Genomic DNA, 19,973 nt, shown 5'->3' on the forward strand with positions numbered 1-19,973 from the left:
GGTACTCCTGGAAATTGTTGTTAAGGGGGGGGGGGGGGGGGGGGGGTGGATGTGCCGCACGGTTCTCCAAATTCTGACCCTATTTCAGAACAAAAATGTCATTTTCCGCACCCGTTTTTACACCCGGAGTTGGTCTCAAAACGCAACATTACAAGTTTTCATAAAAGATATGTCATCATTGCAACATAAATATTTCTTAAAGTCCATTTCGAATTCGCATATTACACTCTCTTTCTTATTCATTAGGAATTGAAACGACGAACACATTGATACACAACCGTAGTTCCCTTGTGCACCATACCCAATTCCAGACCAAAATGGGCAAAATCTATACCCGTTTTCAGACCAAAGCGACGCAAAAATCCTACCTTTTGGGGCGGCACATACCTATATGACTTGTGTAAGGGAGTATCCCCCCCCCCCTCCCTCCAGATGAAACCTTGCCTCGTATTTCTGGCGTTTCATTTAAATAACATTACTTACTAGTCAGCCTAGTCCCTAGGCGTTCTCTCTTGATCCGTTGTCCGCGCGAAGTCTGAGAGAGAGCGGGCGTTCTCGGTTCTCGTTCTCTTCTCTTGGTGACGTCACAGCTCATGGTAGAGTCCAGGAATGACAGAGCCGAAAACGCCTGGGGACTAAGCTACTTACTAGTATTTCACCAATAAGGTTGTTACTAAGCTTAGAACATTAAACGATAAAGGATGTATAGTGTACGTATATATACTTCTTTTTTTTCCCTTAAAGGGACTAGGTTGCTATGAACTCAATATTAAAACTAAAAATAAAATGTTCTCCTAAATCAGAGAATGATTTACTGGTTTCATGTAACTAAAAGTTTCGTTTGTTTCTTCAGCGACCTTTAATGCTGCTCGAGACCTGCTGCGGTCGACAAACCGCGTCCTATCTTTGTTATGGGGTAAAAAATAAAGATTAGCGTCCATTTTCTCTGTTGCGAAAATTTACTTTGTTTTTACGCAACCTGCTTGCCTCGTTTTTACGTTAAAACCATGTGATATATCACACACGGTCTCTGTTGCCTTCACCCTTTAAGCCCTAAAAGTGATCAGCATGAAATTTCTCCTAATAATATCATTGCTTTAGAAAACAGAGTGGTCATGAGAATTGAGGTCATGATCAGGGAAGATATGTCTCACTGATATTTCAACAAATTCTCCCCACTACTTCTATTCAAAAAGTATAGGAACAGTAAATGAGAATCTCAGTTTTCATATTAGGGTTTAATTAAAGGGTTAAAACCATGTGATACAGTTGAACCTCTCCACAACGGCCATCTTGGGTACAGTGGAAAGTGGCCTTTGTAGAGTCAGGTTTAAACAAATGCAAGAGTCAATGTATGGACTCTCCGTCAAAAGTGGCCATTGTAGAGAGGTGACCGTTAGTGGAGATTCGACTGTATAATACACGAATTGGAATCTGGACCACTCTTTAACAAACTTTCATTGCTACTAGTGTAAATAATTGAATACTGCTCCTAATAGTCCAGGAGCACCCAACGTCAGTTTTCGGAAAATATCTGTTCGGAAGACGATTTGAGATTCGTAACATTTGTTGTTAAATTTCTTGCTTGCCTGCCTCTACTAGGATTTTCGAACATCTAAAAAATGGTATAATTGTCCATTTTTAACGGATTTTTACCCTAAAAATGTCACCTAGAATTTTTGGGAGCCTTTTTTCTGGCTGAAATTTTCGAAAAGGTAAGTTTTGATCCAGTTTCCGGATCACTAGACTTACAGCTAGGAAATCCGAACAGATGAAAAAGTTTTAGGGGATAAAAATATGCCTACATTTACCGTTTAAATACTAAAATACGTTTAGCAATGCTATGTTTAAGTGGTTTTGAACTATATTCTCGTTGGGTGCCCCTGAATACTTGTCTCCCCCTTGCTTTGCAAGAGACAATGGAAAGAGGCTCGTTCCTCCCGGAGAGTTCCGTCATATAGTCTTAAATTTTACTTTTGTAGTACTGTATATCAGACATCAGTACATCTTTGTAGAGCTCTAATCGGACATATGAGAGGCGAAAGCAAACCCGAACGCCCAAATGTCCCTCAACAACTGTTCTAGCGACTCCTTGTTGCTCCAGGTAGTAGGTAAACCGGCTTTGACAGCGACTTCACACCGTGTGAACACTTTGCTAAAGGTAGAAGCGTGCTTAGTGGGACGAGAATACTCTGTAACCTCGTTCACACTGACACTGAGTGATTTCTTAAACTCGCTTGCAGTACACGTGGAATCCTTGACCCGATATATCCGGGATTTCTTGTGACGAATCATAGCTACCTCCTTCCAAATTTCCGGTTTCACTACGAATGGACTTCGGGTGGATTGCCGATGAGGTTGAGGCTGCAATGCATCCCGGTACTGCTCATAATTAGATCCCCGGATGTCATCTGGGCGCAACGAACGACGGGTCTGCAGTAAAAGTAAAACGGCCATCATAAAAAAGATCAGCAGAAGGGGAGAAGAAGGTTCAGGGGCTTTATGTCGAACTTCTGAGTCTATACGCTCATTAAGGTGGTTTTAACTTTTTGGTCAATCTGTGGATGAAATGCGAAGGTGTTACCTCGGTTACACAAATGAGTGCTGTTTATAAGGTTCTAACAGATTCTTACTGTTGAGTCTGTCGTTGAAATCCTAAAGTGTGATCAGTCAAATGAAAGCACTCTTTTGTGGTACTGTTTATTATGCTGTGCATGGTGGTTCTATTTTTGAGTGTGTGAATGACATCCTTAAAAATGGAAGCTACCGAGCAGTACTTTGTTGTAGTACAGTTTGTTATGCTACACAAGATAGTTCTAACTTTGACTTTGTGGATGAAATCCTGTAGTGTGACCCTGATTCAAATGAACGCTACTGAGCAGTACTTTCCTGTGATCCTGTTTATTACGCTCTACAAGGTGGTTCAAACTTTTAAATCTGTGGATGAAATCCTAAAGTGTGACCATTCAAATGAAAGCTACTGAGCAGTACTTTTCTGTGATGTTGTTTATTATGCTCTACAAGGTGGTTCTAACTTTAAGTTTGCGTCTGCGGACAAAATGCTAAAGCTTGACAATTCAAATAAAAACTACTTAGGCGCCTCCCAGTTATCTCGGTTGGAAGAATGTCGGTCTGCTAAGCGAAAGGCCGCGAGTTCAGACCCTCACCGTACCAGTAACCAAGGTCTCTAAATAATCCGGTAAGATTGTTATGCTGGCTGCTCTATTTGTGTGGTTGTGATTCAGACCCTTCTTCAGTTCAGCAGTTCAAACGATCGCGTCTTTAAGCTTTGGGTGGTGACATTAGATTGGTGGCCATGCCTTCATCCATAGATGAGTATCAATTAGAAGGGTACGTGAAAGAAACCCATTATATTGTTCAAAAAGAGTGGGGGACGTAGACCAGCTGTCACAGTCTAACTGACATGTTTTCTTAGACAGTTACTGGGAAGAATACTTTACAGTAATTTGTAGTACCCATTTTAAACAAATTGTTAAATGGCAACAACAATAAAAGGAAACTACTGTTCATTTATTCAGTACCTGCAGAACAAAACGCACATCAGTCTCAACTCCGTCCAAATCGGTCATGTCATGTTCCTCAGGGTTTTCCTTCCATGCCCTCTTGACATCCACCGCACACCATCGTAACTTTGGCAACCTAATCTCGAGAAAGTTAAAAGCTTTGTCCGTTATCACTAAAAACTCGTGATCGGTGTGAATTTCAACCGAGTACTTCTCTGCAGATTCCGCGTGAACTGAAAAGCCACGCTGGGATAAGAAACTGTCAACTTTCTCTTGCGCTGAAACGACAGTAAAGAAGGAACTTCGGGATGCTTTTTCTTTAGGGATTTTCTTTCCGTCCTTTGTTACTTCGATTCCCTTTCGCATCCTGTGTAATCGGGTTTTTAATTTCCCCCCAGTACAGATGACGCGCGATCTGCCATATTTTCTAACGTTTCGAGGGGCGGACAAGACGCTTGGCCTTGGTTTGTAGCCTCGCGTGAGATTTGTCTGAAACATACGCACGCTCGGCGCTTCGGTGTCCTCTGTAAAGGACTTTGGAACGTTCAACACGTATAGACGCCCAAAATGAATGGCAAATTCCATTTCACCATGAATTGTAGGCACAAAATCCCTCTCAATTACCTAAAAAGAAATGATTTAAAAAAACGAGATTATTGACAGCTTAAAGAATCGTTTTCCCCTTCAAATTCAAGACCAAGCTCTATTTTCGTTTTGTGACATTTCTAAGAAAACAAAGTACTTTTCATCTAAAAGTTTTCCATATGATTTTATTCATTGACTCTAAAGTTTGACCCACAATACAATTCGCCTTGGAGCAATTTTGATTTGAAACCAACGTTATTACTGTGCTCAATCAGGGCGCTTGTGAGACAATCAAACAAGCCAATCAAATCTCGAAGCAAATACATGACGCCTGCGCAAAGCGCCACCATTTTGCCCGAAATAAAAAGTTAGGGGAGGGGAGTGGTGGCCAGTTTATCTCTTACTGATCCGACAATCGTAATACCTGCACTTGAGTATGAAATCTCTCTGAGAAGCTCAGGAACTCATGTCGCGTGTAAGCCGCTCCGATTCTGCGCAGTCCAGACCTCGGGCTTGCTAACATGGGTACGTACAAAGCCAGACTATCATGAGTGGGGTGATGATTTCCATAGTACGGTACCAAGGTGACACCGTCGTCATCGCTTAGGCAACCTTAAAATAGACCAACACGATTGCCAACCTTGTTCCCAGGGTCTCTTTTCTCCACTTCCACCCGGAGAAAAGAGACGGGGGCCCTGGGATGGAGGGTACACAATGCTTCACTTATATTTGAAGCTCTCTAAACAAAAAACTATCATAATTTATTGGGCTGACTTTGGTACTACTCGACACAACTTTTTTTTTAGAACGTGGAAACGAAAATTTGAGGAAGGAGAAAAATATGGAGAAATGAGAGCGCGAGAGGGAGTAATCACTTATCAGAATATTGTATACTCATTCTTGACTGATGTATGATGTCACTTCCGGTTGCTAAAGAACTAATCCGCTTCTTTGATGAGGTCGAAAGTTGAATGCTTGATGCTATTTGGTCTTTCATTATTCCCCCCCCCCCGGAAAGGAAAATTTTGTATGTTCACAATAAGGGATGTTATAGGGATATTTGGACAGCAAATGATTATGGCCAAACAAAATTGTCAGGACACTTATCCACCGCCCCTTAATGAAGAAGACATGTTACCTTCAAAAATCATGTGTTTAGCTTCCTTAACAAAACACACTGACATAACCGCTGCCTTGTTGCGCAGTGCCTGCGTCGCCATGGCATTTAGCGCCCGTTCCACTGACGCCACAGCGGACTCGGTACCAATAGCTTGTAAAACAAGGCCAAATCCTGATCCCGGGAGACTGGGACGAATGGTTACCCTCGCACCAGTCTTTTTCGAGAGTTCAAAAGCGTTATGCCTTTCTGAACCGGCCATGGTGTAAGACAGTGCCTGAGATAGAAATATGACGCGATCGATTTCCGAAGCGCTTATGGTGAGGAGCACTTCCGCATCGCCATAAAGCGCCAGAAGATGAAATGCGCGTTGCATGTGTTCTTTAAGGAGCCGCAGATGCTCTGAGTCAAGAAGTTCTTCAAGTTTGCGCACGCCCAGTAAGGAAGCGAAGGTTTGTGGGATTGCCAAGTCGAGGGTTGCGTTGTAGGCTTGAAAAAATGTGAGTAGAATCTCGCCTATTTGCTGATCGCCCAGAATCAGTGGACCACTTTTCTTAGCATCCGAGGTTTCTGTTGATTGAAAAGAGCTCATAACCCTGTCCCATTCTTGTTTCAGCACTGCATCATTGATTCTGCCAGTCGCAATTTGAAAACACCGGTTCCAAACATGTTCCCAACTGAAATCATTCACCAGTCCTTTGGAAACGCAGAATATCAGAAATAGGAACGTTAACAAGTTCGACTTGATTCCCGCGTCTACCCCGTGCCCCAAGAGACCCGTCACTTGACCCCAGTTCATAAGAAGACGGAGAACAGGTAGAAGAGCTGGGTATGATTTAATGTAGCTCGATAAGACAATGGCTTTCAGAAGGCCATCGCATGAAGCGGTAACATCACCTTTAACGCTTGCCAGTGAGCCAGATCGCTTTGCAGGATTGTCACAGGCAATCACCTGGAATTTAATATGGATATGATCATATTAAGAAGTAAAAATAATTCAAAGTTAAAACAAAAGATAGAAGGAGGTACTCAGATACCATCCGTGGAATGACCAGTACTATGCGCATGCGCATAGCAAGTCACCTGGAAAGTGGTATCCACTGACTGTATCTTCCTTTTTCTAGTTCGTTATAGCTATCACAATTTCAATGCAGAACTCCAACAAATCAACGAGAAAAAGAGCGTAAATCAACCAATCCTTAGAATTTTCACATCTCAGGTAAACCCCCTCCTTGGCCGCTAAATTGCAGTAAATTTTTATCTGAGGGTCAAAGAGAGATGCACCGCCATCCTTTTGACTAGCGGCTAGCGCTATAAAGCGACTTGTGGCGCTGGCCAAAGGATCGCAACACTAGGTATAAGAATGAACACTCACCGGCACCCGGGCATGATCCACCAACCGCGCATGCTTAAACAGATTACTTAAGGCTGGGAGTAAGGTTTTGAGCACGGTGATCTGATCGTTTCGTCCAAGCTTTTGTCGAAGAGCGATGTGCGTGGGATAAATAACGCAAAGGTCAAGGTCAGAGTCTTGCCGGAAGAGAAATGTCGCTGAGGAGCCAAACATGGCCAAAGTAACACCCGGAAGTGAACGTGATATTACACTTTTTTTCTGTATCCTGTCGTGAAAACCTTGTACCAGTGAATCTCTTTCATAGTCAAACAGTTTGATGACACTGTCACTGATTGAAGTGACCACGCTTTGTGAGTCTTGTTCTTCACAAACCTTACTAAGTCGAATTGAAAGCATGACGTCATCCACAAGCCACGGGAAGCTGAGAAACTGCGGAATGGGGTCGTCTGAAGAATTCTCTGATTCCTTGGCGACTCTCGAGTGACTGTATGCAACGTAATACCACGCCGATGCCTTCTGTTGCAATTCTTCGGAAATAGCTTCGCTGGACCCTCGGTCATCTTCGGCCAGATCGAACTCTTCGAAGAACTTTTTTCGGAAGTTTTCGCGCATTTTCGCTAGAATTTTGCTTACGATTTCGGCGATCTCCACTTTTTCTCTTCCAAGGCGAGAATGCAGTTTCGAAAAACAGCCTGAGAGAAGTTCACCCTCGCTTTCAATGCCATACAAGTTCATCAATGCGTGGAGCTGGGTAAAACAAAAACCGCATGACCTCTTTAATAACTAACGAAAAACATATGAAACATTTTCAATGACTTAAGGTGGCTTACTACACTTTTCGGATGAAAACTGTCGACTTTTTTAAACGGGAACATTTTTAGCAACTAAAGGCCTCTTCTGAACTGTTAATCACTACAATTGATGTAAATTATCCTTAACCAACTCTTCAAAGGCAACATTTGAAGAAAACGTTAAACATTTCAGATCACACTTGCGTGTCCGAGACTATCCAGATAATCTGGTAAACAAAGCCCGCGCAGTGGTTAAATTTACAGATAGAAAGTCGGCACTTCAACGAAAACCGCAAAAAGTGAAAAACAGATTAATGCCTTTTGTCACACAGTACAATCCATCAGTGCCTAACCTTAAAAATATTTTAATGAGCAAGTGGCATTTAATTGAAAACCAACCAATGCTGAGAGGAATATACAGAGAACCACCTCTCATCTCCTACAGGAGAGGAAAATCTCTAAAAGACATACTTGTTAGAGCTAAACTCTAAAGGTCAAAGACCCATTACATCACGAAACAGCGGGAGTCGTGTTTAGCCTGTCAACCCCTTTTAACCTCGTTGCGATATTTTTAGACAGTGCTCCGTCCCGCTTCGTGCTAGACTTCTACTACACAGTCTGCTAAAGTTTTCAGAGAGAAAGCAAGCTGAAATGGAATAGCGAGACATTTACATGCACATCTGTACTATTCCGTACCTTATACTCGACATGACAATTAAGACCTTTACATCTGTAAAGCAGAAAAAACGACCTTGAAGGAAACACAACTACATTCGGATCGAAATCCCCGGTCTCCCATTGGTCTATACAAACAACCAATGGCGAGCCAGAACTTTCGATCCTCACAGCAAGTATGAATATAAAAACAGCAACACGTACATTTGCCACGGAATGTTAACAGGCTTTACTGACATTCCTGAGAGACGCAACATAGAAACAACTGAAAACATTCGCTAAAGAATCGAAACTCGAGTCTCGTTTGAGAATGAACCAAACACTCAACGAAGATGGCATGCTTGTGCCGGGACCTTCCAAATCAGGTCAAAGCAACATAGACAATAACGAAGATGCGCTGTTAGCATCAGATAGCGATTTTGAAAGTGGCCAACGGCCGCCCGACCGTAAGCGCCGCCCCAGAGAAGGAAGGAAAGACAACATCCCCAACAAGAGACCTCGCTATAACAGATACAGCGCCTCTACTCTGGAAAAGAAAGTTGAAAAATCCGAATCGTCTATTAAGAAACTGAAGGCACACACCGAGAAGAAAACGTGCCCTAAAGACCTGAGGTACAACGTACGAGTCAACATCGTGCCGGACGATGAATTCAAAAGTGACATCAGCCACATCCGCAGAGAAGCTGAACAGAAACTTATCGGCGCGTTGACACGCTACCACTACAGACGGGCAGAGAGCAACAAAATCAAGCTCAAACAATTGGAGCAAAGACCAAACGTAACCAGAGGAAAGAAAACGAACAATCCTCATCAAATTAAGAACCAGCCACGACCGGAAAAAGAAAACCGCACTGAGAATGCACTAGTTTTAGCTACAGAGCTAACAAACAAAATCAAGAAAGTGGAAGAAATGATGAAAGCTTTACAAAATAAAGCAAGTGAATCTTATCCCTGTGTATTTACTGACTCTTCAATCAAAGGGAGGGAGAAAGAAAAACGAAAAATCAGAAATGAAAAAAACCACTCGCGAATAAGCAATAGGAGGCGAGACACAAACAGGATAAACACTCAGTTTAACCAAAGATACATTAAAAACCTCTCAAATTGCAAAATGACAACTGATCAGAACAACTGACTATCAAAGGGGTTGAATTTTATCCAAACACCGGTTCTAGAAGAGAATCGCATCCGGCAACAATTGCTGCTAGACTTTAAACAGTTCGCGAGGCGAATGCGCCTCCGATATATTTTTCACGACAAGGAGAGTGAACAACACCCCTTTCACGTTAAATCAAACTGGGAACCTCCAGTTCAACAATCAGTTGCGCTAGAAGCTTATTTAGAGGAAGTTAAAGTTCAACTCGCTGAGATTGAACTAATTAAGCCACGAAATAACTTGCCTTTCAAAGAGCGTAAAGCGCTTAGAGAATTGAGATCAAACTCAGAAATAATCATAAAAAAGGCAGACAAGGGCACAACAACGGTCATCATGAACAAAACAGATAAAATACAAGAGGGCCAAGTTCAGCTTGATGATAGAAAAAACTACATGCCCCTCGAAACACCAATGGTCCAAGAAACCTCTCGAAGAGTAGAAGAGATAATCAATGATCTCCACCAGGGAAATCATATAGACGCAATGACCAAGAAGTGGCTTTCTCAAACACCTAGCCCACCGCGTATACCATTATTTTACACGCTAACAAAGATTCACAAACCAGTTTTAACTGGTAGACCTATAATTTCGGGCTGCGATGGCCCAACAGAACGTATATCATCATTTTTAGACCACATCCTACAGCCTATCGCTAAAGTACAAAAATCCTACCTCAAAGATACCACTCAGTTTATCAACTTTATAGAAAAGAAGAAAGTTCCAAACAACGCAATCCTAGTTTCAATGGATGTTGCCAACCTGTACACCAATATTCCTCAAGAAGAAGGAATAAACACTGTATGCAAAGCATATGAAGCCTTCTATAAGAACGACACACCCATTCCTACAAATTCACTCAGAGGCTTGCTTAGACTTATACTACAGGAGAACTCCTTCCAGTTCAATGGAAGAAACTATCTCCAGACTCATGGTACCGCAATGGGAAGAAAAGTGGCAGTTGCTTTTGCCAACATCTTTATGTCCGCGGTAGAAACAGAAATTATCAATAAAAGCAAGATAAAACCCCTCGAGTGGAAAAGATACATCGATGACGTGTTCTCCCTGTGGGACACAAACAGAGAGGAAATAGACCAATTCATTTTAGTAGCAAACAGGCACCATCCTACCATAAAATTCACGGCTGAAATATCAGAAGAGAAAACAAACTTCCTAGACACTACTATCTTTAAAGTCGAGAGATTCTACAAAGATTCAATCTTCTTTGACATCCGTACGCACTTTAAACCGACTGAGACATTTCAATACACGCATTTTTCCTCCTGTCACGCTCCAGGCGTGAAAAAAGGTTTTATCAAAGGCGGAGCCCTTAGGCTTCTTAGAACCGACTCTTCAAAGGCAACATTTGAAGAAAACGTTAAACATTTCAGATCACACTTGCGTGTCCGAGACTATCCAGATAATCTGGTAAACAAAGCCCTCGCAGAGGTCAAATTTACAGATAGAAAGTCGGCACTTCAACAAAAACCGCAAAAAGTGAAAAACGGATTAATTCCTTTTGTCACACAGTACAATCCATCAGTGCCTAACCTTAAAAATATTTTAATGAGCAAGTGGCATTTAATCGAAAACCAACCAATGCTGAGAGAAATATACAGAGAACCACCTCTCATCTCCTAAAGGAGAGGAAAATCTCTAAAAGACATACTTGTTAGAGCTAAACTCTAAAGGTCAAAGACCTATTACATCACGAAACAGCGGGAGTCGTGTTTAGCCTGTCAACCCCTTTTAACCTCATTAGCAACTAAAGGCCTCTTCTGAACTGTTAATCACTACAATTGATGTAAATTATCCTTAATTTTTTCCTTCTAAAACATTTTATTGCGAAGTATAACGCGAAATATAGTGTGAGCACCCAAAAAGGGGTAGAGACCTTCAGTAGATACCCGCCTTCAGTTGCTAAAAATGTTCCAGTTTGAAAAAGTCGATAGTTTTCATCTGAAAACTGTAGTAACCCCTTATATAGAAGAGTTACAATGTACCGAATAACGGTGAAAACTTTAAAGCCTCCAGAAAGGTACTTCACAATTTATCCAACGTTGAGATATACAAAAAGCATTTTTTTTTGCAACGAAAACTATTCTTAAGTGCAGAGAATATCATCGCAGTAAGAGTTAAATACACAACTTATACACTTGCGAAAAGAAGACCTGAAAATTTTCAGGCTTCCCGGGATTCGAACCGTGACTTCGGTGAAATTGGTTGCTATATCGTTATTTCAAAACTTTAAATATCTGTAAACTGGCCATTAAAGCCAGGCTTTCGGGATCTCTCTCGAAATCCAGCGTCACTTTTTCGACGTGACGTAGAGAGGATAAACGAAATACCCTGGGAAGAGGCCATTCTCGTGCCCGGAGCCAGTCGGCTTAATTCGTAACGGACCACGTGACCAAGAAACGACGGGCTCTGGGGACGAGAATGGGGAAGAGGCACACTCTATCAACTCTCTACGCATGCGCATTTTGTTTAGAACTTTTTTGTGTTCTCGCAAAACAGAAAAACGGTCCCTTAACAATTCTGAAAGGGTCGTAATGATGGAGATTGACTTACTACTAAAATGTGACTGTTGGAAATAAATCGTAATACCTGGTTAGAATACTCCTCGTAAATGCTCTTTGCCTCCTCTTGATACTTTTGAAAGTTTGGTACCAACAAGTCTGGGACAATGTGAGGTTTATTAAGAGGGACATCACGCGCGATGCTATCCTTAAACGCTCTGCACTCACGATACAGCTTGCCTAAAACCTTCTCTGAAGGATAGCTTGGCTTGTCGGACTTCATCATAAAGTCTGGAAAAACCGAGACCTTGGCTTCTTTCGGCATCTTGGGCCAGTCCCCGGTCTTCGGCGCATCAACTGCTAGCGAGTGAAGCTCTGCCAACGTAAGGCAAAGTGACGCTTCCACCCCTCCCTCAAGGGAATCTGCCTGGGCTTTGTGAGCGTTGTCAATCTCGCCAAGCTGATCAAACCGGATGTACTCAGCGACAAACTCGGTCATTTCACGGGTTGTGATTGGTCCAAAATGTTGCCGTTTTGGAGGCGATTTGTAGTTCATTGGCGGGAAAAGTTTTCTTCGCGGCAGAAGGTCTTTCATCCAACAAACAAAGTACAAATCACCGTCAAGATCACCGCCTTAAGGAAGAAACATTTATAATTTTAGTAGGGTCCTATTTCTTCAGCATTATCATTATAATTACAATGATTAAAATGAAGTTATTCGGGCTGATTGAGACGCTTCTTGTTAACAGTGTGACCATAATGAAATCGGGATGTTTTATCTAAGCTTTTATTTGGGAAAGTCTGAAAATATTAAGCACAAGTTTTGTAATTTCTCATTTTTTCGGTTGCCTTTGCCTTTTTTTCTTCAAATACGTTAGGAATAACGCTGAGTACAAGTACATAAATAAACATTTAAAAAAAACTTGTTTCTAAAGTTGTCGCCATCACTATGAGTGTAAGTTATACCTGCCATCTCACTAGGGTGGGGACGGGGTCCATGATTTGGAAATACGACACAGTCCACCAAATGAGCCAGCTGAGGTGCATATACTGCGGTCAGCAGTCTCACATCTCCTGGATGAAGGCATGGATTTCTGGTCACTACCACAGGTCCTGTGAGAGTCTGTTGAGCTGTTCTGCTGAATTCTCCTTCATGATCAGGATCCGAGGACATTGCGGAATACTGCACAAATACCTTAAAAATAGACAAAAGTAATTTATTTGTAAAGAAGAGTAATCATCTTCAATAGTAAAAATCAGCTCTATAATTCCCATTGAATTTCACATTTTCAATTAATTTTGTTATGGCGATAGGTATCGCAGTTCTTACTATTGCGTTTAAGTTCGAAATTCTAAAGTGTGACCATTCAAATGAAAGCTTCTGAGCAGTACTTTCCTGTTGTACTGTTTATTATGCTGTACAAGATGGTTCTAACGTTTGAGTCTGTGGATAAAATACTAAAATACTCCAATGTGTAGCCATTCTGAATAAAAGTTACTGAGCAGTACTTTCCCGTGGTACTGTGGCTCTCACTGGGTTCTGACTAGCTTTTAAGTTTGTGGATGGAATCCTAAAGTGCGACCATTCAGATGAAAGCTACTGAGTAGTACTTTCCTGGGGTATTGTCTATTATGATGTACCAGGTCGTTCTAACTTTTGATTCTGTGGATGGAATCCCAAAGTTTCAGATGAAATCTACTGAGCTGTACTTTCCTTTGGTGCCGTTTTTTAATGCTGCACAAGGTGCTTCTAACTTTTTATTCTTTGGATGAGGTCCTGTAGTGTGACAATTCAAATGAAACCTTTTTGGTTATATTTCAAAGTGGTGTAATGCAAGTAAAATTTGGGAGTCGTCTTGAACGTTTGTTTTGGACCTTCTTGGTTGTTATTGTACAAAGAGCTGTGCAGCAGACTGCTTAAAAACTTTATCTGTCCGATTATTTCTAAACAGCGCTGGTTATCCAACTGATTCCTGAAATACTAGTGTCAGGACCTTGTGCTTAATCATTTAAGGATAAAATTGATCTGTAGGATTCTTTGAGAGAATTAGTGCACTACAATAGAGTAATTAGGAGAGACTGTCAAACATTCTCTAAAAGCGCAACTGGGCACTTTGCTCAGATCATCTCGCTAAAGTGAAACCACGCAGAATATGGCAGGCAGAATATCTTGAGTAAAATACTGAAAAGGGTCCTTAGAAATAGGATTGATTCATTGATCAGCCGAGGTCTAATCAGAACTGCTACAGACAGAAACTTTTTGCCATACTTCCACTATCGATTAATAAATTTTTCGTTTTATCAATTTCCAACCTTACCTCGCCTGGCTGCAGAATCCCTGTTTCATCCATGACACCAATCATAAGTCGAGCTTCCGCTGGTGGTAAAAGAATGCGGGCTCGACTCAGTAGATTCTGCATCCGGTCCTTATAAAGTGCCACCAACAGCGACTTGAAAAAGGGCTCAGTGGTCAGCTGCATTCCCGCTTCTGACAAGCGCATATAGCCAATTCCTGTCTTGGCCCCAGATACCATTTGTTGAACAGCTAGACGTTCGTTAACTAGCATTCCTTTACAGAGAAAAAAAGTCACTGGTTGTAGAAACACTTTGATTTTGCTCCTCCTTACCATGCAGAAAGAAACTTAGGTGCTACACAAAACTTGAAAAAAGATAGGGTGGCCATGCTTTTTATTGGCTTTTTCTGTCATGTTACGCGGGAAAGAGCTGAATATTTCCACGTTGTGCCCACTGGTGTCATGGAATGCTGGGCTGCTTACCATTTACACAAATCACGCGGATGAAAAACTTGAGCATAAACATAAAACTATAATATTTGACGTGGTGGGAGAAAGCTTCCATCACCTCAAATGACAGTTCATACTTTCTGTAGCCTTCCAAACGGAAAGGCATGAGCCTTTTGATTTTTCAACCGGATTTTCCGGTTTTTCCGAGTAATTAGTAAGTATCCCTGGTTTTTCTGCACTGTCCATATGGATACCGGAAAAGCCGATCAAAAGGACTCGCTAAATACATCAGCCGTGTATTCAAAAACGCGCGAAAAAGCGTCCGCCTAGAAAGCTAAAAGGTTAGGTCTAACTTCTGAGCTTTGAGGTACTCCCTTACCTGCAAGTCTGTCTAACATTGCGCGCTGCAAATTGAGAAACACTTCATCCGGGACACCAAGGTTGGACAAGAGCATTATTAGCTGATGGTTTAGAAAGACAACCTGAGGGCGTGACGTCTGTAGAACCTCTAGACGGCGGTGCGGACTCTCGAATTTGCGCATGCTCGGTCGAAAAACTGCTTTCTTCCCTGGAAGTGTAGGATCAAGCGTCAACACCCCTTTACAGCCAGCAAATCGAATTTGAATCGCAGATGGCACGTAATTTTTAGAAATCTTTCTGGCAACCTGTGATATAGAACAGAAACTTTGGTTTTATCAAATAAACTGATTAAGCAGATTCATCAGCGTAAAAAGATCGAAGAGCGTAATTCCTTTGTCAAAGCACCCCAACCAATCGTGGGCTGTGTTTCGTTTAGACTTCGACTGGTGGAGCGATGCTTTTGGTGGGAGCATGGTTACACGAGAAATATTGATTATTAGATAGTTAGTTGAGTGAAAAGCGCCCATTGAAGATTTAGTTTTCCGAATTAAGTTTTTTGCCTCGCGCTGTGTCGCCTTGGTGAAGGGAAAGACCGCAGATTGTCATGGTTTGGCTAGAGTGATTCGGAAGGTTAAAATAGCCTGTATCTGTAGAGATGATACCTGGTAATTTTGTTTGCTGTCTGTTCTGTCAAATGAGTTTTTTAGGCGTTAAACTCGCTGTTCAAATGCAATAAAAATTCAGTTAATGTGAACTACTTGAGAAAAAATGGTTGTGTGGGCCAAGAGAGTAAACTGTTGATTCATCTTAACGGCGTCTTTCCTACCTTCTTTGCAAGTGGGTCAGAAATCCTTCCCACACCATCTGAGAAGCAGTAACCACCATCAGGTGTTTCAATATCCTTATCCATATCCCAGGACGTTCCTTCGTTGACATCTATGCCCACAGCGTCCATGGATGTTGAGAAACACTGCCCCATACGAGCCATGAAAATTGCTACGCATCTGTTAGAGAAAACACTTGATCAAACACAAGAAAGCGTGAATCACTAAAGTAATAAAAAAAAGCTTCGAAGAACAAATTCAAGTTATAAAACATTCAAGACTGTCTTACATTATTTTTATTTACCTTATTTTGCTGAAGTCGCCCATCCATTGTCGAATCTCCTCCGGGTGTGGACTGGGTCGAACGAACCAACAGCCGTGGTTTCTCAGTTGGCTATTGGAGGAACCAAGATAATAAAACCAGTCCCCGCCTGCTAATACCCCGCTATCCAAAGTCTGTTTAACGCGTTCCAAAATCTTCTCAATGCTTCCTCCAGCTGATGAAAGCCTCGAGAAGTCTTCATCGCGGATATTGACACACAGAAACTGATCAGTGTTGTAATTTCTCAGCACGCGATTCTTGGACATCACTTCCGGCGTGTAGAGCAGCAGGCGCGTGGGGGTAATGACCATGCGCTTAATCAACGCGCACTGGGAAGGAATGAGTTGCTTTAACATTCCACCGGCTTTAAAATCCTTCTCATCAAGGAGCCTTTTAAACGTTGCTTCTGGGTCACAAAAACTATTCCGTTGAAGGGCAGCAGCGAGTTTTTCTAAGGCGACCAAAACAATTTTTTCAGGCTTGCTACCTAATATGTTGTTAAAGTCGTGGGTCAATCTCCCTCTGATAAACGGAAAAGAATGTAGGAGGCATTGTGCAGTGTATTTGACGCTGAAAGGCAGCTCTTCGGGGAAATTCACAACTGGCAATCGTCTTGTTGACTTTTGCATTGAGGCAAAAAAGGCCTTCTTGTCGTATTTCGCGATTGTTCTTAGAACTTCTTTGACCTCGTCCCATTCGCTGGCTTTAAAAGTGAAGTTGTAAGTACAGCATAGGCCAAATGCATCTCCGCTATCCTCTATTTCGGTAACACGCTCCCAGTTCACCACTTCATCGATGCTTGCGATATCCGAACTCGTAAGTAGAGCTGCATTATCGGGTTTCTGGTCTTCTTGCGAAGCTTCAATTCCGATGTTACTTCGTTCATCTTCGGAGCTGCCAGCTGATTCGTCGCTAAGGTGACGATCGGGGTCGTCGTCAAAATCGTAGTCGTCATCCTCAAAGTACCATTCCTCAAAGTCGTTTTCTTCTCCATCGTCAGCTTGGTCTTTTTTAATGAAACTTTTTGCCTTGAACATGCGAGGAGGGTGCCTCAGTGTTATATAGGTTTGGTGGAATGAGGAAGATTTCGCTTTATCCACCAACACGAATTCGTGCAGCTCGCTGTAACGAATCTGAAGTTTGTACAAATCTACCTTCCACTGGGTTAAACGATTGGGAACCGTGAAACAAACCAGCATCGTTCGCAAGTCATGTTCAAAAGCAACGCGAATGTTTTCAAACCTGGGATTAAAAGGCCAATGGACACAGAAACTGGCTTGATTAATAAAATATCCCAGAACCATGGTATCTGGTTTAATCACCAGCACTGGTTTACGTTTGTGATTCCTAACGGCATCAGCACGGCGAAGCCAAAGTTTCTCTGTTTGGTTTCGCAGTTTTTTAGAACGAGAACACCAAGACTCGGCAATATGAGTAAAAAATTTCTCCTTGGAGCGAAAATCTTGATTTTCAAGCGGCTCTAGATTCAGTCGAAGAACGCCCGATGTAAGGCTTCTATCACACGCTTCGTCCTTCGCCACTGCCACTGCTGCCTCAATACGTTCGCTTTTTAGTGATTTTACTTCGAAGTGCGCTTCAAAGAACTCTGTGAGAAATCCAATTTCCTTGCTCTCTCTTCCAACAATTACATTGTGTATGGAAACCGTCACATTGGGAATGTACTTTTTCTTTCTCTTTCTGGGTCCTCCCGAAGCCAAGCTTTCCCCCCTTTCATGGATTGTCATTGGACTATTTCTGTACTCAATTCCCATGTCTTCATCTTCAGCAGTGGGCTCCTGCTCCAGCGGCTGATCCTGGTACGGAGCTTCCACCGGTTCAGCAGGAGGGCTGAAGTCGGGTTTCTTCAAGTGGCAACCAAAGGACTCGCCTTGCAAGGGGCTACTAGAGGAATTCCACAGTTGCTGTATCCTCATGGCTTGCTCCATGTTCTTCTCCTTCTTAATTGCATCAAACGCATCCGTTTGTTCCTTTGCATCACTACAGATTACGACAAACTTGCTATCCGGCCGGCGAGAAGCGCGTCCGCGACTCTGGACTAGCGCCCGCAAAGTGAGGGCGCTGTCAAAACGGACAACAAGGTTGCATACTGGCACATCCAGGCCTTCCTCCAGCACGCTGGTGCTGACCAGTACTTTAACCTCGCCTGAGCGGAACTTCTTTAAAACCTCTTCCTGCTCTCCTCTCCAGTCCATTCCATCACTTGCCTGTCCATGACCTACAAGGAAAGCTGGGTTAAGATGAGCTTGAATTCTAGCTTCTTGCCTGATCCGCTCACCAAGTTTGTATGCAGTCTTTCGCATCTTGACGAAGACAATTGCCCTGGACGTTTCGTCTTCTTGAACTTTGCGAATGAAGTTCTGAAGTTCCTTGACAAGATATTGATACCTGTCACTAAATGTGAACAGACTTGAAATGCGCTTAAGGTCTTTGATCGATAATTCCAGAGTCTTCAACTGATTCAAGGAACCAATGAGTTTTTTCTTCAGTTTCTCCATTGGCGAAGTGGCAGTCTGCATCTGCCTGATGCAATCTTCGATGCAATCAACCGCATACTCGTTGCCCAGAATATTGTTGATCTCTATCACACTCAGCATGTGCATGGCATGTTCCCCAAGTGCCAGTCCTCTTACTCGGCTCTGGTCACCATGGCAACGTTCCATCAGCTTGCGCATGGCGCCACGATAAGATGGGGTTAAAATGGATAATCTGTCAAGCGCGCGAGGACTTCCTGCTTCGTCTTCGATCATCTTCGTCAGGGATTCAACATACGATACCACTGAGGATTGAAGAAGTTGTTGCTTCCCGTTCAAAGGAACAACATGATAGGATGTTTGTGGTCGGTTCCAGTACAACTCCAGATCACCTGACCTCAAAGGCATGCGCGCGCATGCACTCAGATTTGAAAGCAGTTCTTCGATTTTCGTCTGTGTGGTTTCCAGCTTGTCTGCTCCGGCGGGAGATGCAGTCAGCGCCAGCACCAGCGGCTTAAACTTGTTGCTCGTGGTTTTGTAGTAATCTCTCATAATTTGATTGTAGCTGTGGTTTCCCAAACAATGGTGTGCCTCGTCAAAAACCAGTACCGATATATCGGACATGCGCAATACAGGGCACTCATCAGCCATCAGATTTATGAGAATTTGACTCGTCATCACGAGAAGATCGATCTTGTTTTCCGAAAGCGCTTGAATGGTTGCTATCCAACGTGATTTATCCCCTGGGAAACGTCCGATATCCCCGGCCAGTATCTCCACCCTTAAATCTGGTACCTGTGACTTGACATATTCACTCTGCTGGTAAACCAGGGGGATTCTGTCAACAAGGAACACCATCAATTTGTCCGGGTTAAGCTTCTTCATACAGCTCAAAACCATTGCTGCTATCAGCGTCTTTCCTGAGCCCGTGGGCAAGTAGACCAGCGTATTCCCGCGTATGGCCTGTAAGAAGAGCTCTCGTTGGTATCCTCTGGGTGCATCTTTTGTCAAGGATAAAATTTCATCTGCACTGAAGTTGACGTCACAATAGACAAGAGGTTGTGTTGGTGTCCGTGTATGCGTGACTGCCCGTGAAATCGCTCCTCTCAGCTGCGAAACATTAACGACTTCAAGGCCATACTGTATAATTTTATCCTTAATCTGCTTTAACTTCTTCCCTTTAATTTGTTCGTATCCTCGCCTGAAGTGAATCTTTTCTGTCTTGAAACAAATCAGTGTTGCTTCTTCAATAATGCTGACTGTTCCGATAACATCACCGCATTGTTTGCAGAGTATTCTGTACGGACTAAAACCAACTCTCTTGGGATCCGAATTGGGGATTTTTCGCACCTTCTCATAGACTGTCTCCTCGTGTTCGTTTCTTACAGCTATGTGCGTCTGTGTCGGTGGTATGCTGGCCAACATTAAGATGTCGGACGTGGCCAGAAGGGTGTTGCATTTGTTGCAATAAAGTGTAAGCTGGCCTCTTCTGTAGGAAGCCATTATCGATGAG

General features: G+C 42.7%; 1 protein-coding gene across 1 annotated transcript; it reads right to left on the bottom strand.

Annotated features, from left to right (window-relative positions):
- Positions 1 to 1,822: 1,822 nt before the first annotated feature.
- On the bottom strand, positions 1,823 to 19,973 carry LOC140922635 (uncharacterized). The gene is made up of 11 exons (XM_073372620.1): positions 15,951 to 19,973; positions 15,649 to 15,826; positions 14,842 to 15,127; positions 14,037 to 14,287; positions 12,685 to 12,913; positions 11,807 to 12,351; positions 6,602 to 7,327; positions 5,248 to 6,178; positions 4,534 to 4,721; positions 3,543 to 4,148; positions 1,823 to 2,433 (listed from the first exon to the last, which is right to left on the bottom strand). The coding sequence occupies exons 1-11, from the start codon at positions 19,961 to 19,963 to the stop codon at positions 2,020 to 2,022; spliced, it is 8,367 nt and encodes a 2,788-aa protein (XP_073228721.1). The 5' UTR covers positions 19,964 to 19,973; the 3' UTR covers positions 1,823 to 2,019.

The sequence above is a fragment of the Porites lutea genome, chromosome 13, assembly GCF_958299795.1.
Source record: "Porites lutea chromosome 13, jaPorLute2.1, whole genome shotgun sequence".
In the NCBI taxonomy this organism is placed as follows: Eukaryota; Metazoa; Cnidaria; class Anthozoa; order Scleractinia; family Poritidae; genus Porites; species Porites lutea.

Excerpts from the sequence above, each read along its gene's own strand:
- LOC140922635 (XM_073372620.1), bottom strand. The coding sequence starts at position 19,963 with ATGGCTTCCTACAGAAGAGGCCAGCTTACACTTTATTGCAACAAATGC. Across the intron at positions 15,128-15,648 it reads CTGACCCACTTGCAAAGAAG|GTTGCCAGAAAGATTTCTAA; the intron begins GTAGGAAAGACG and ends TCTATATCACAG. Across the intron at positions 6,179-6,601 it reads TGGATCATGCCCGGGTGCCG|GTGATTGCCTGTGACAATCC; the intron begins GTGAGTGTTCAT and ends ATTAAATTCCAG.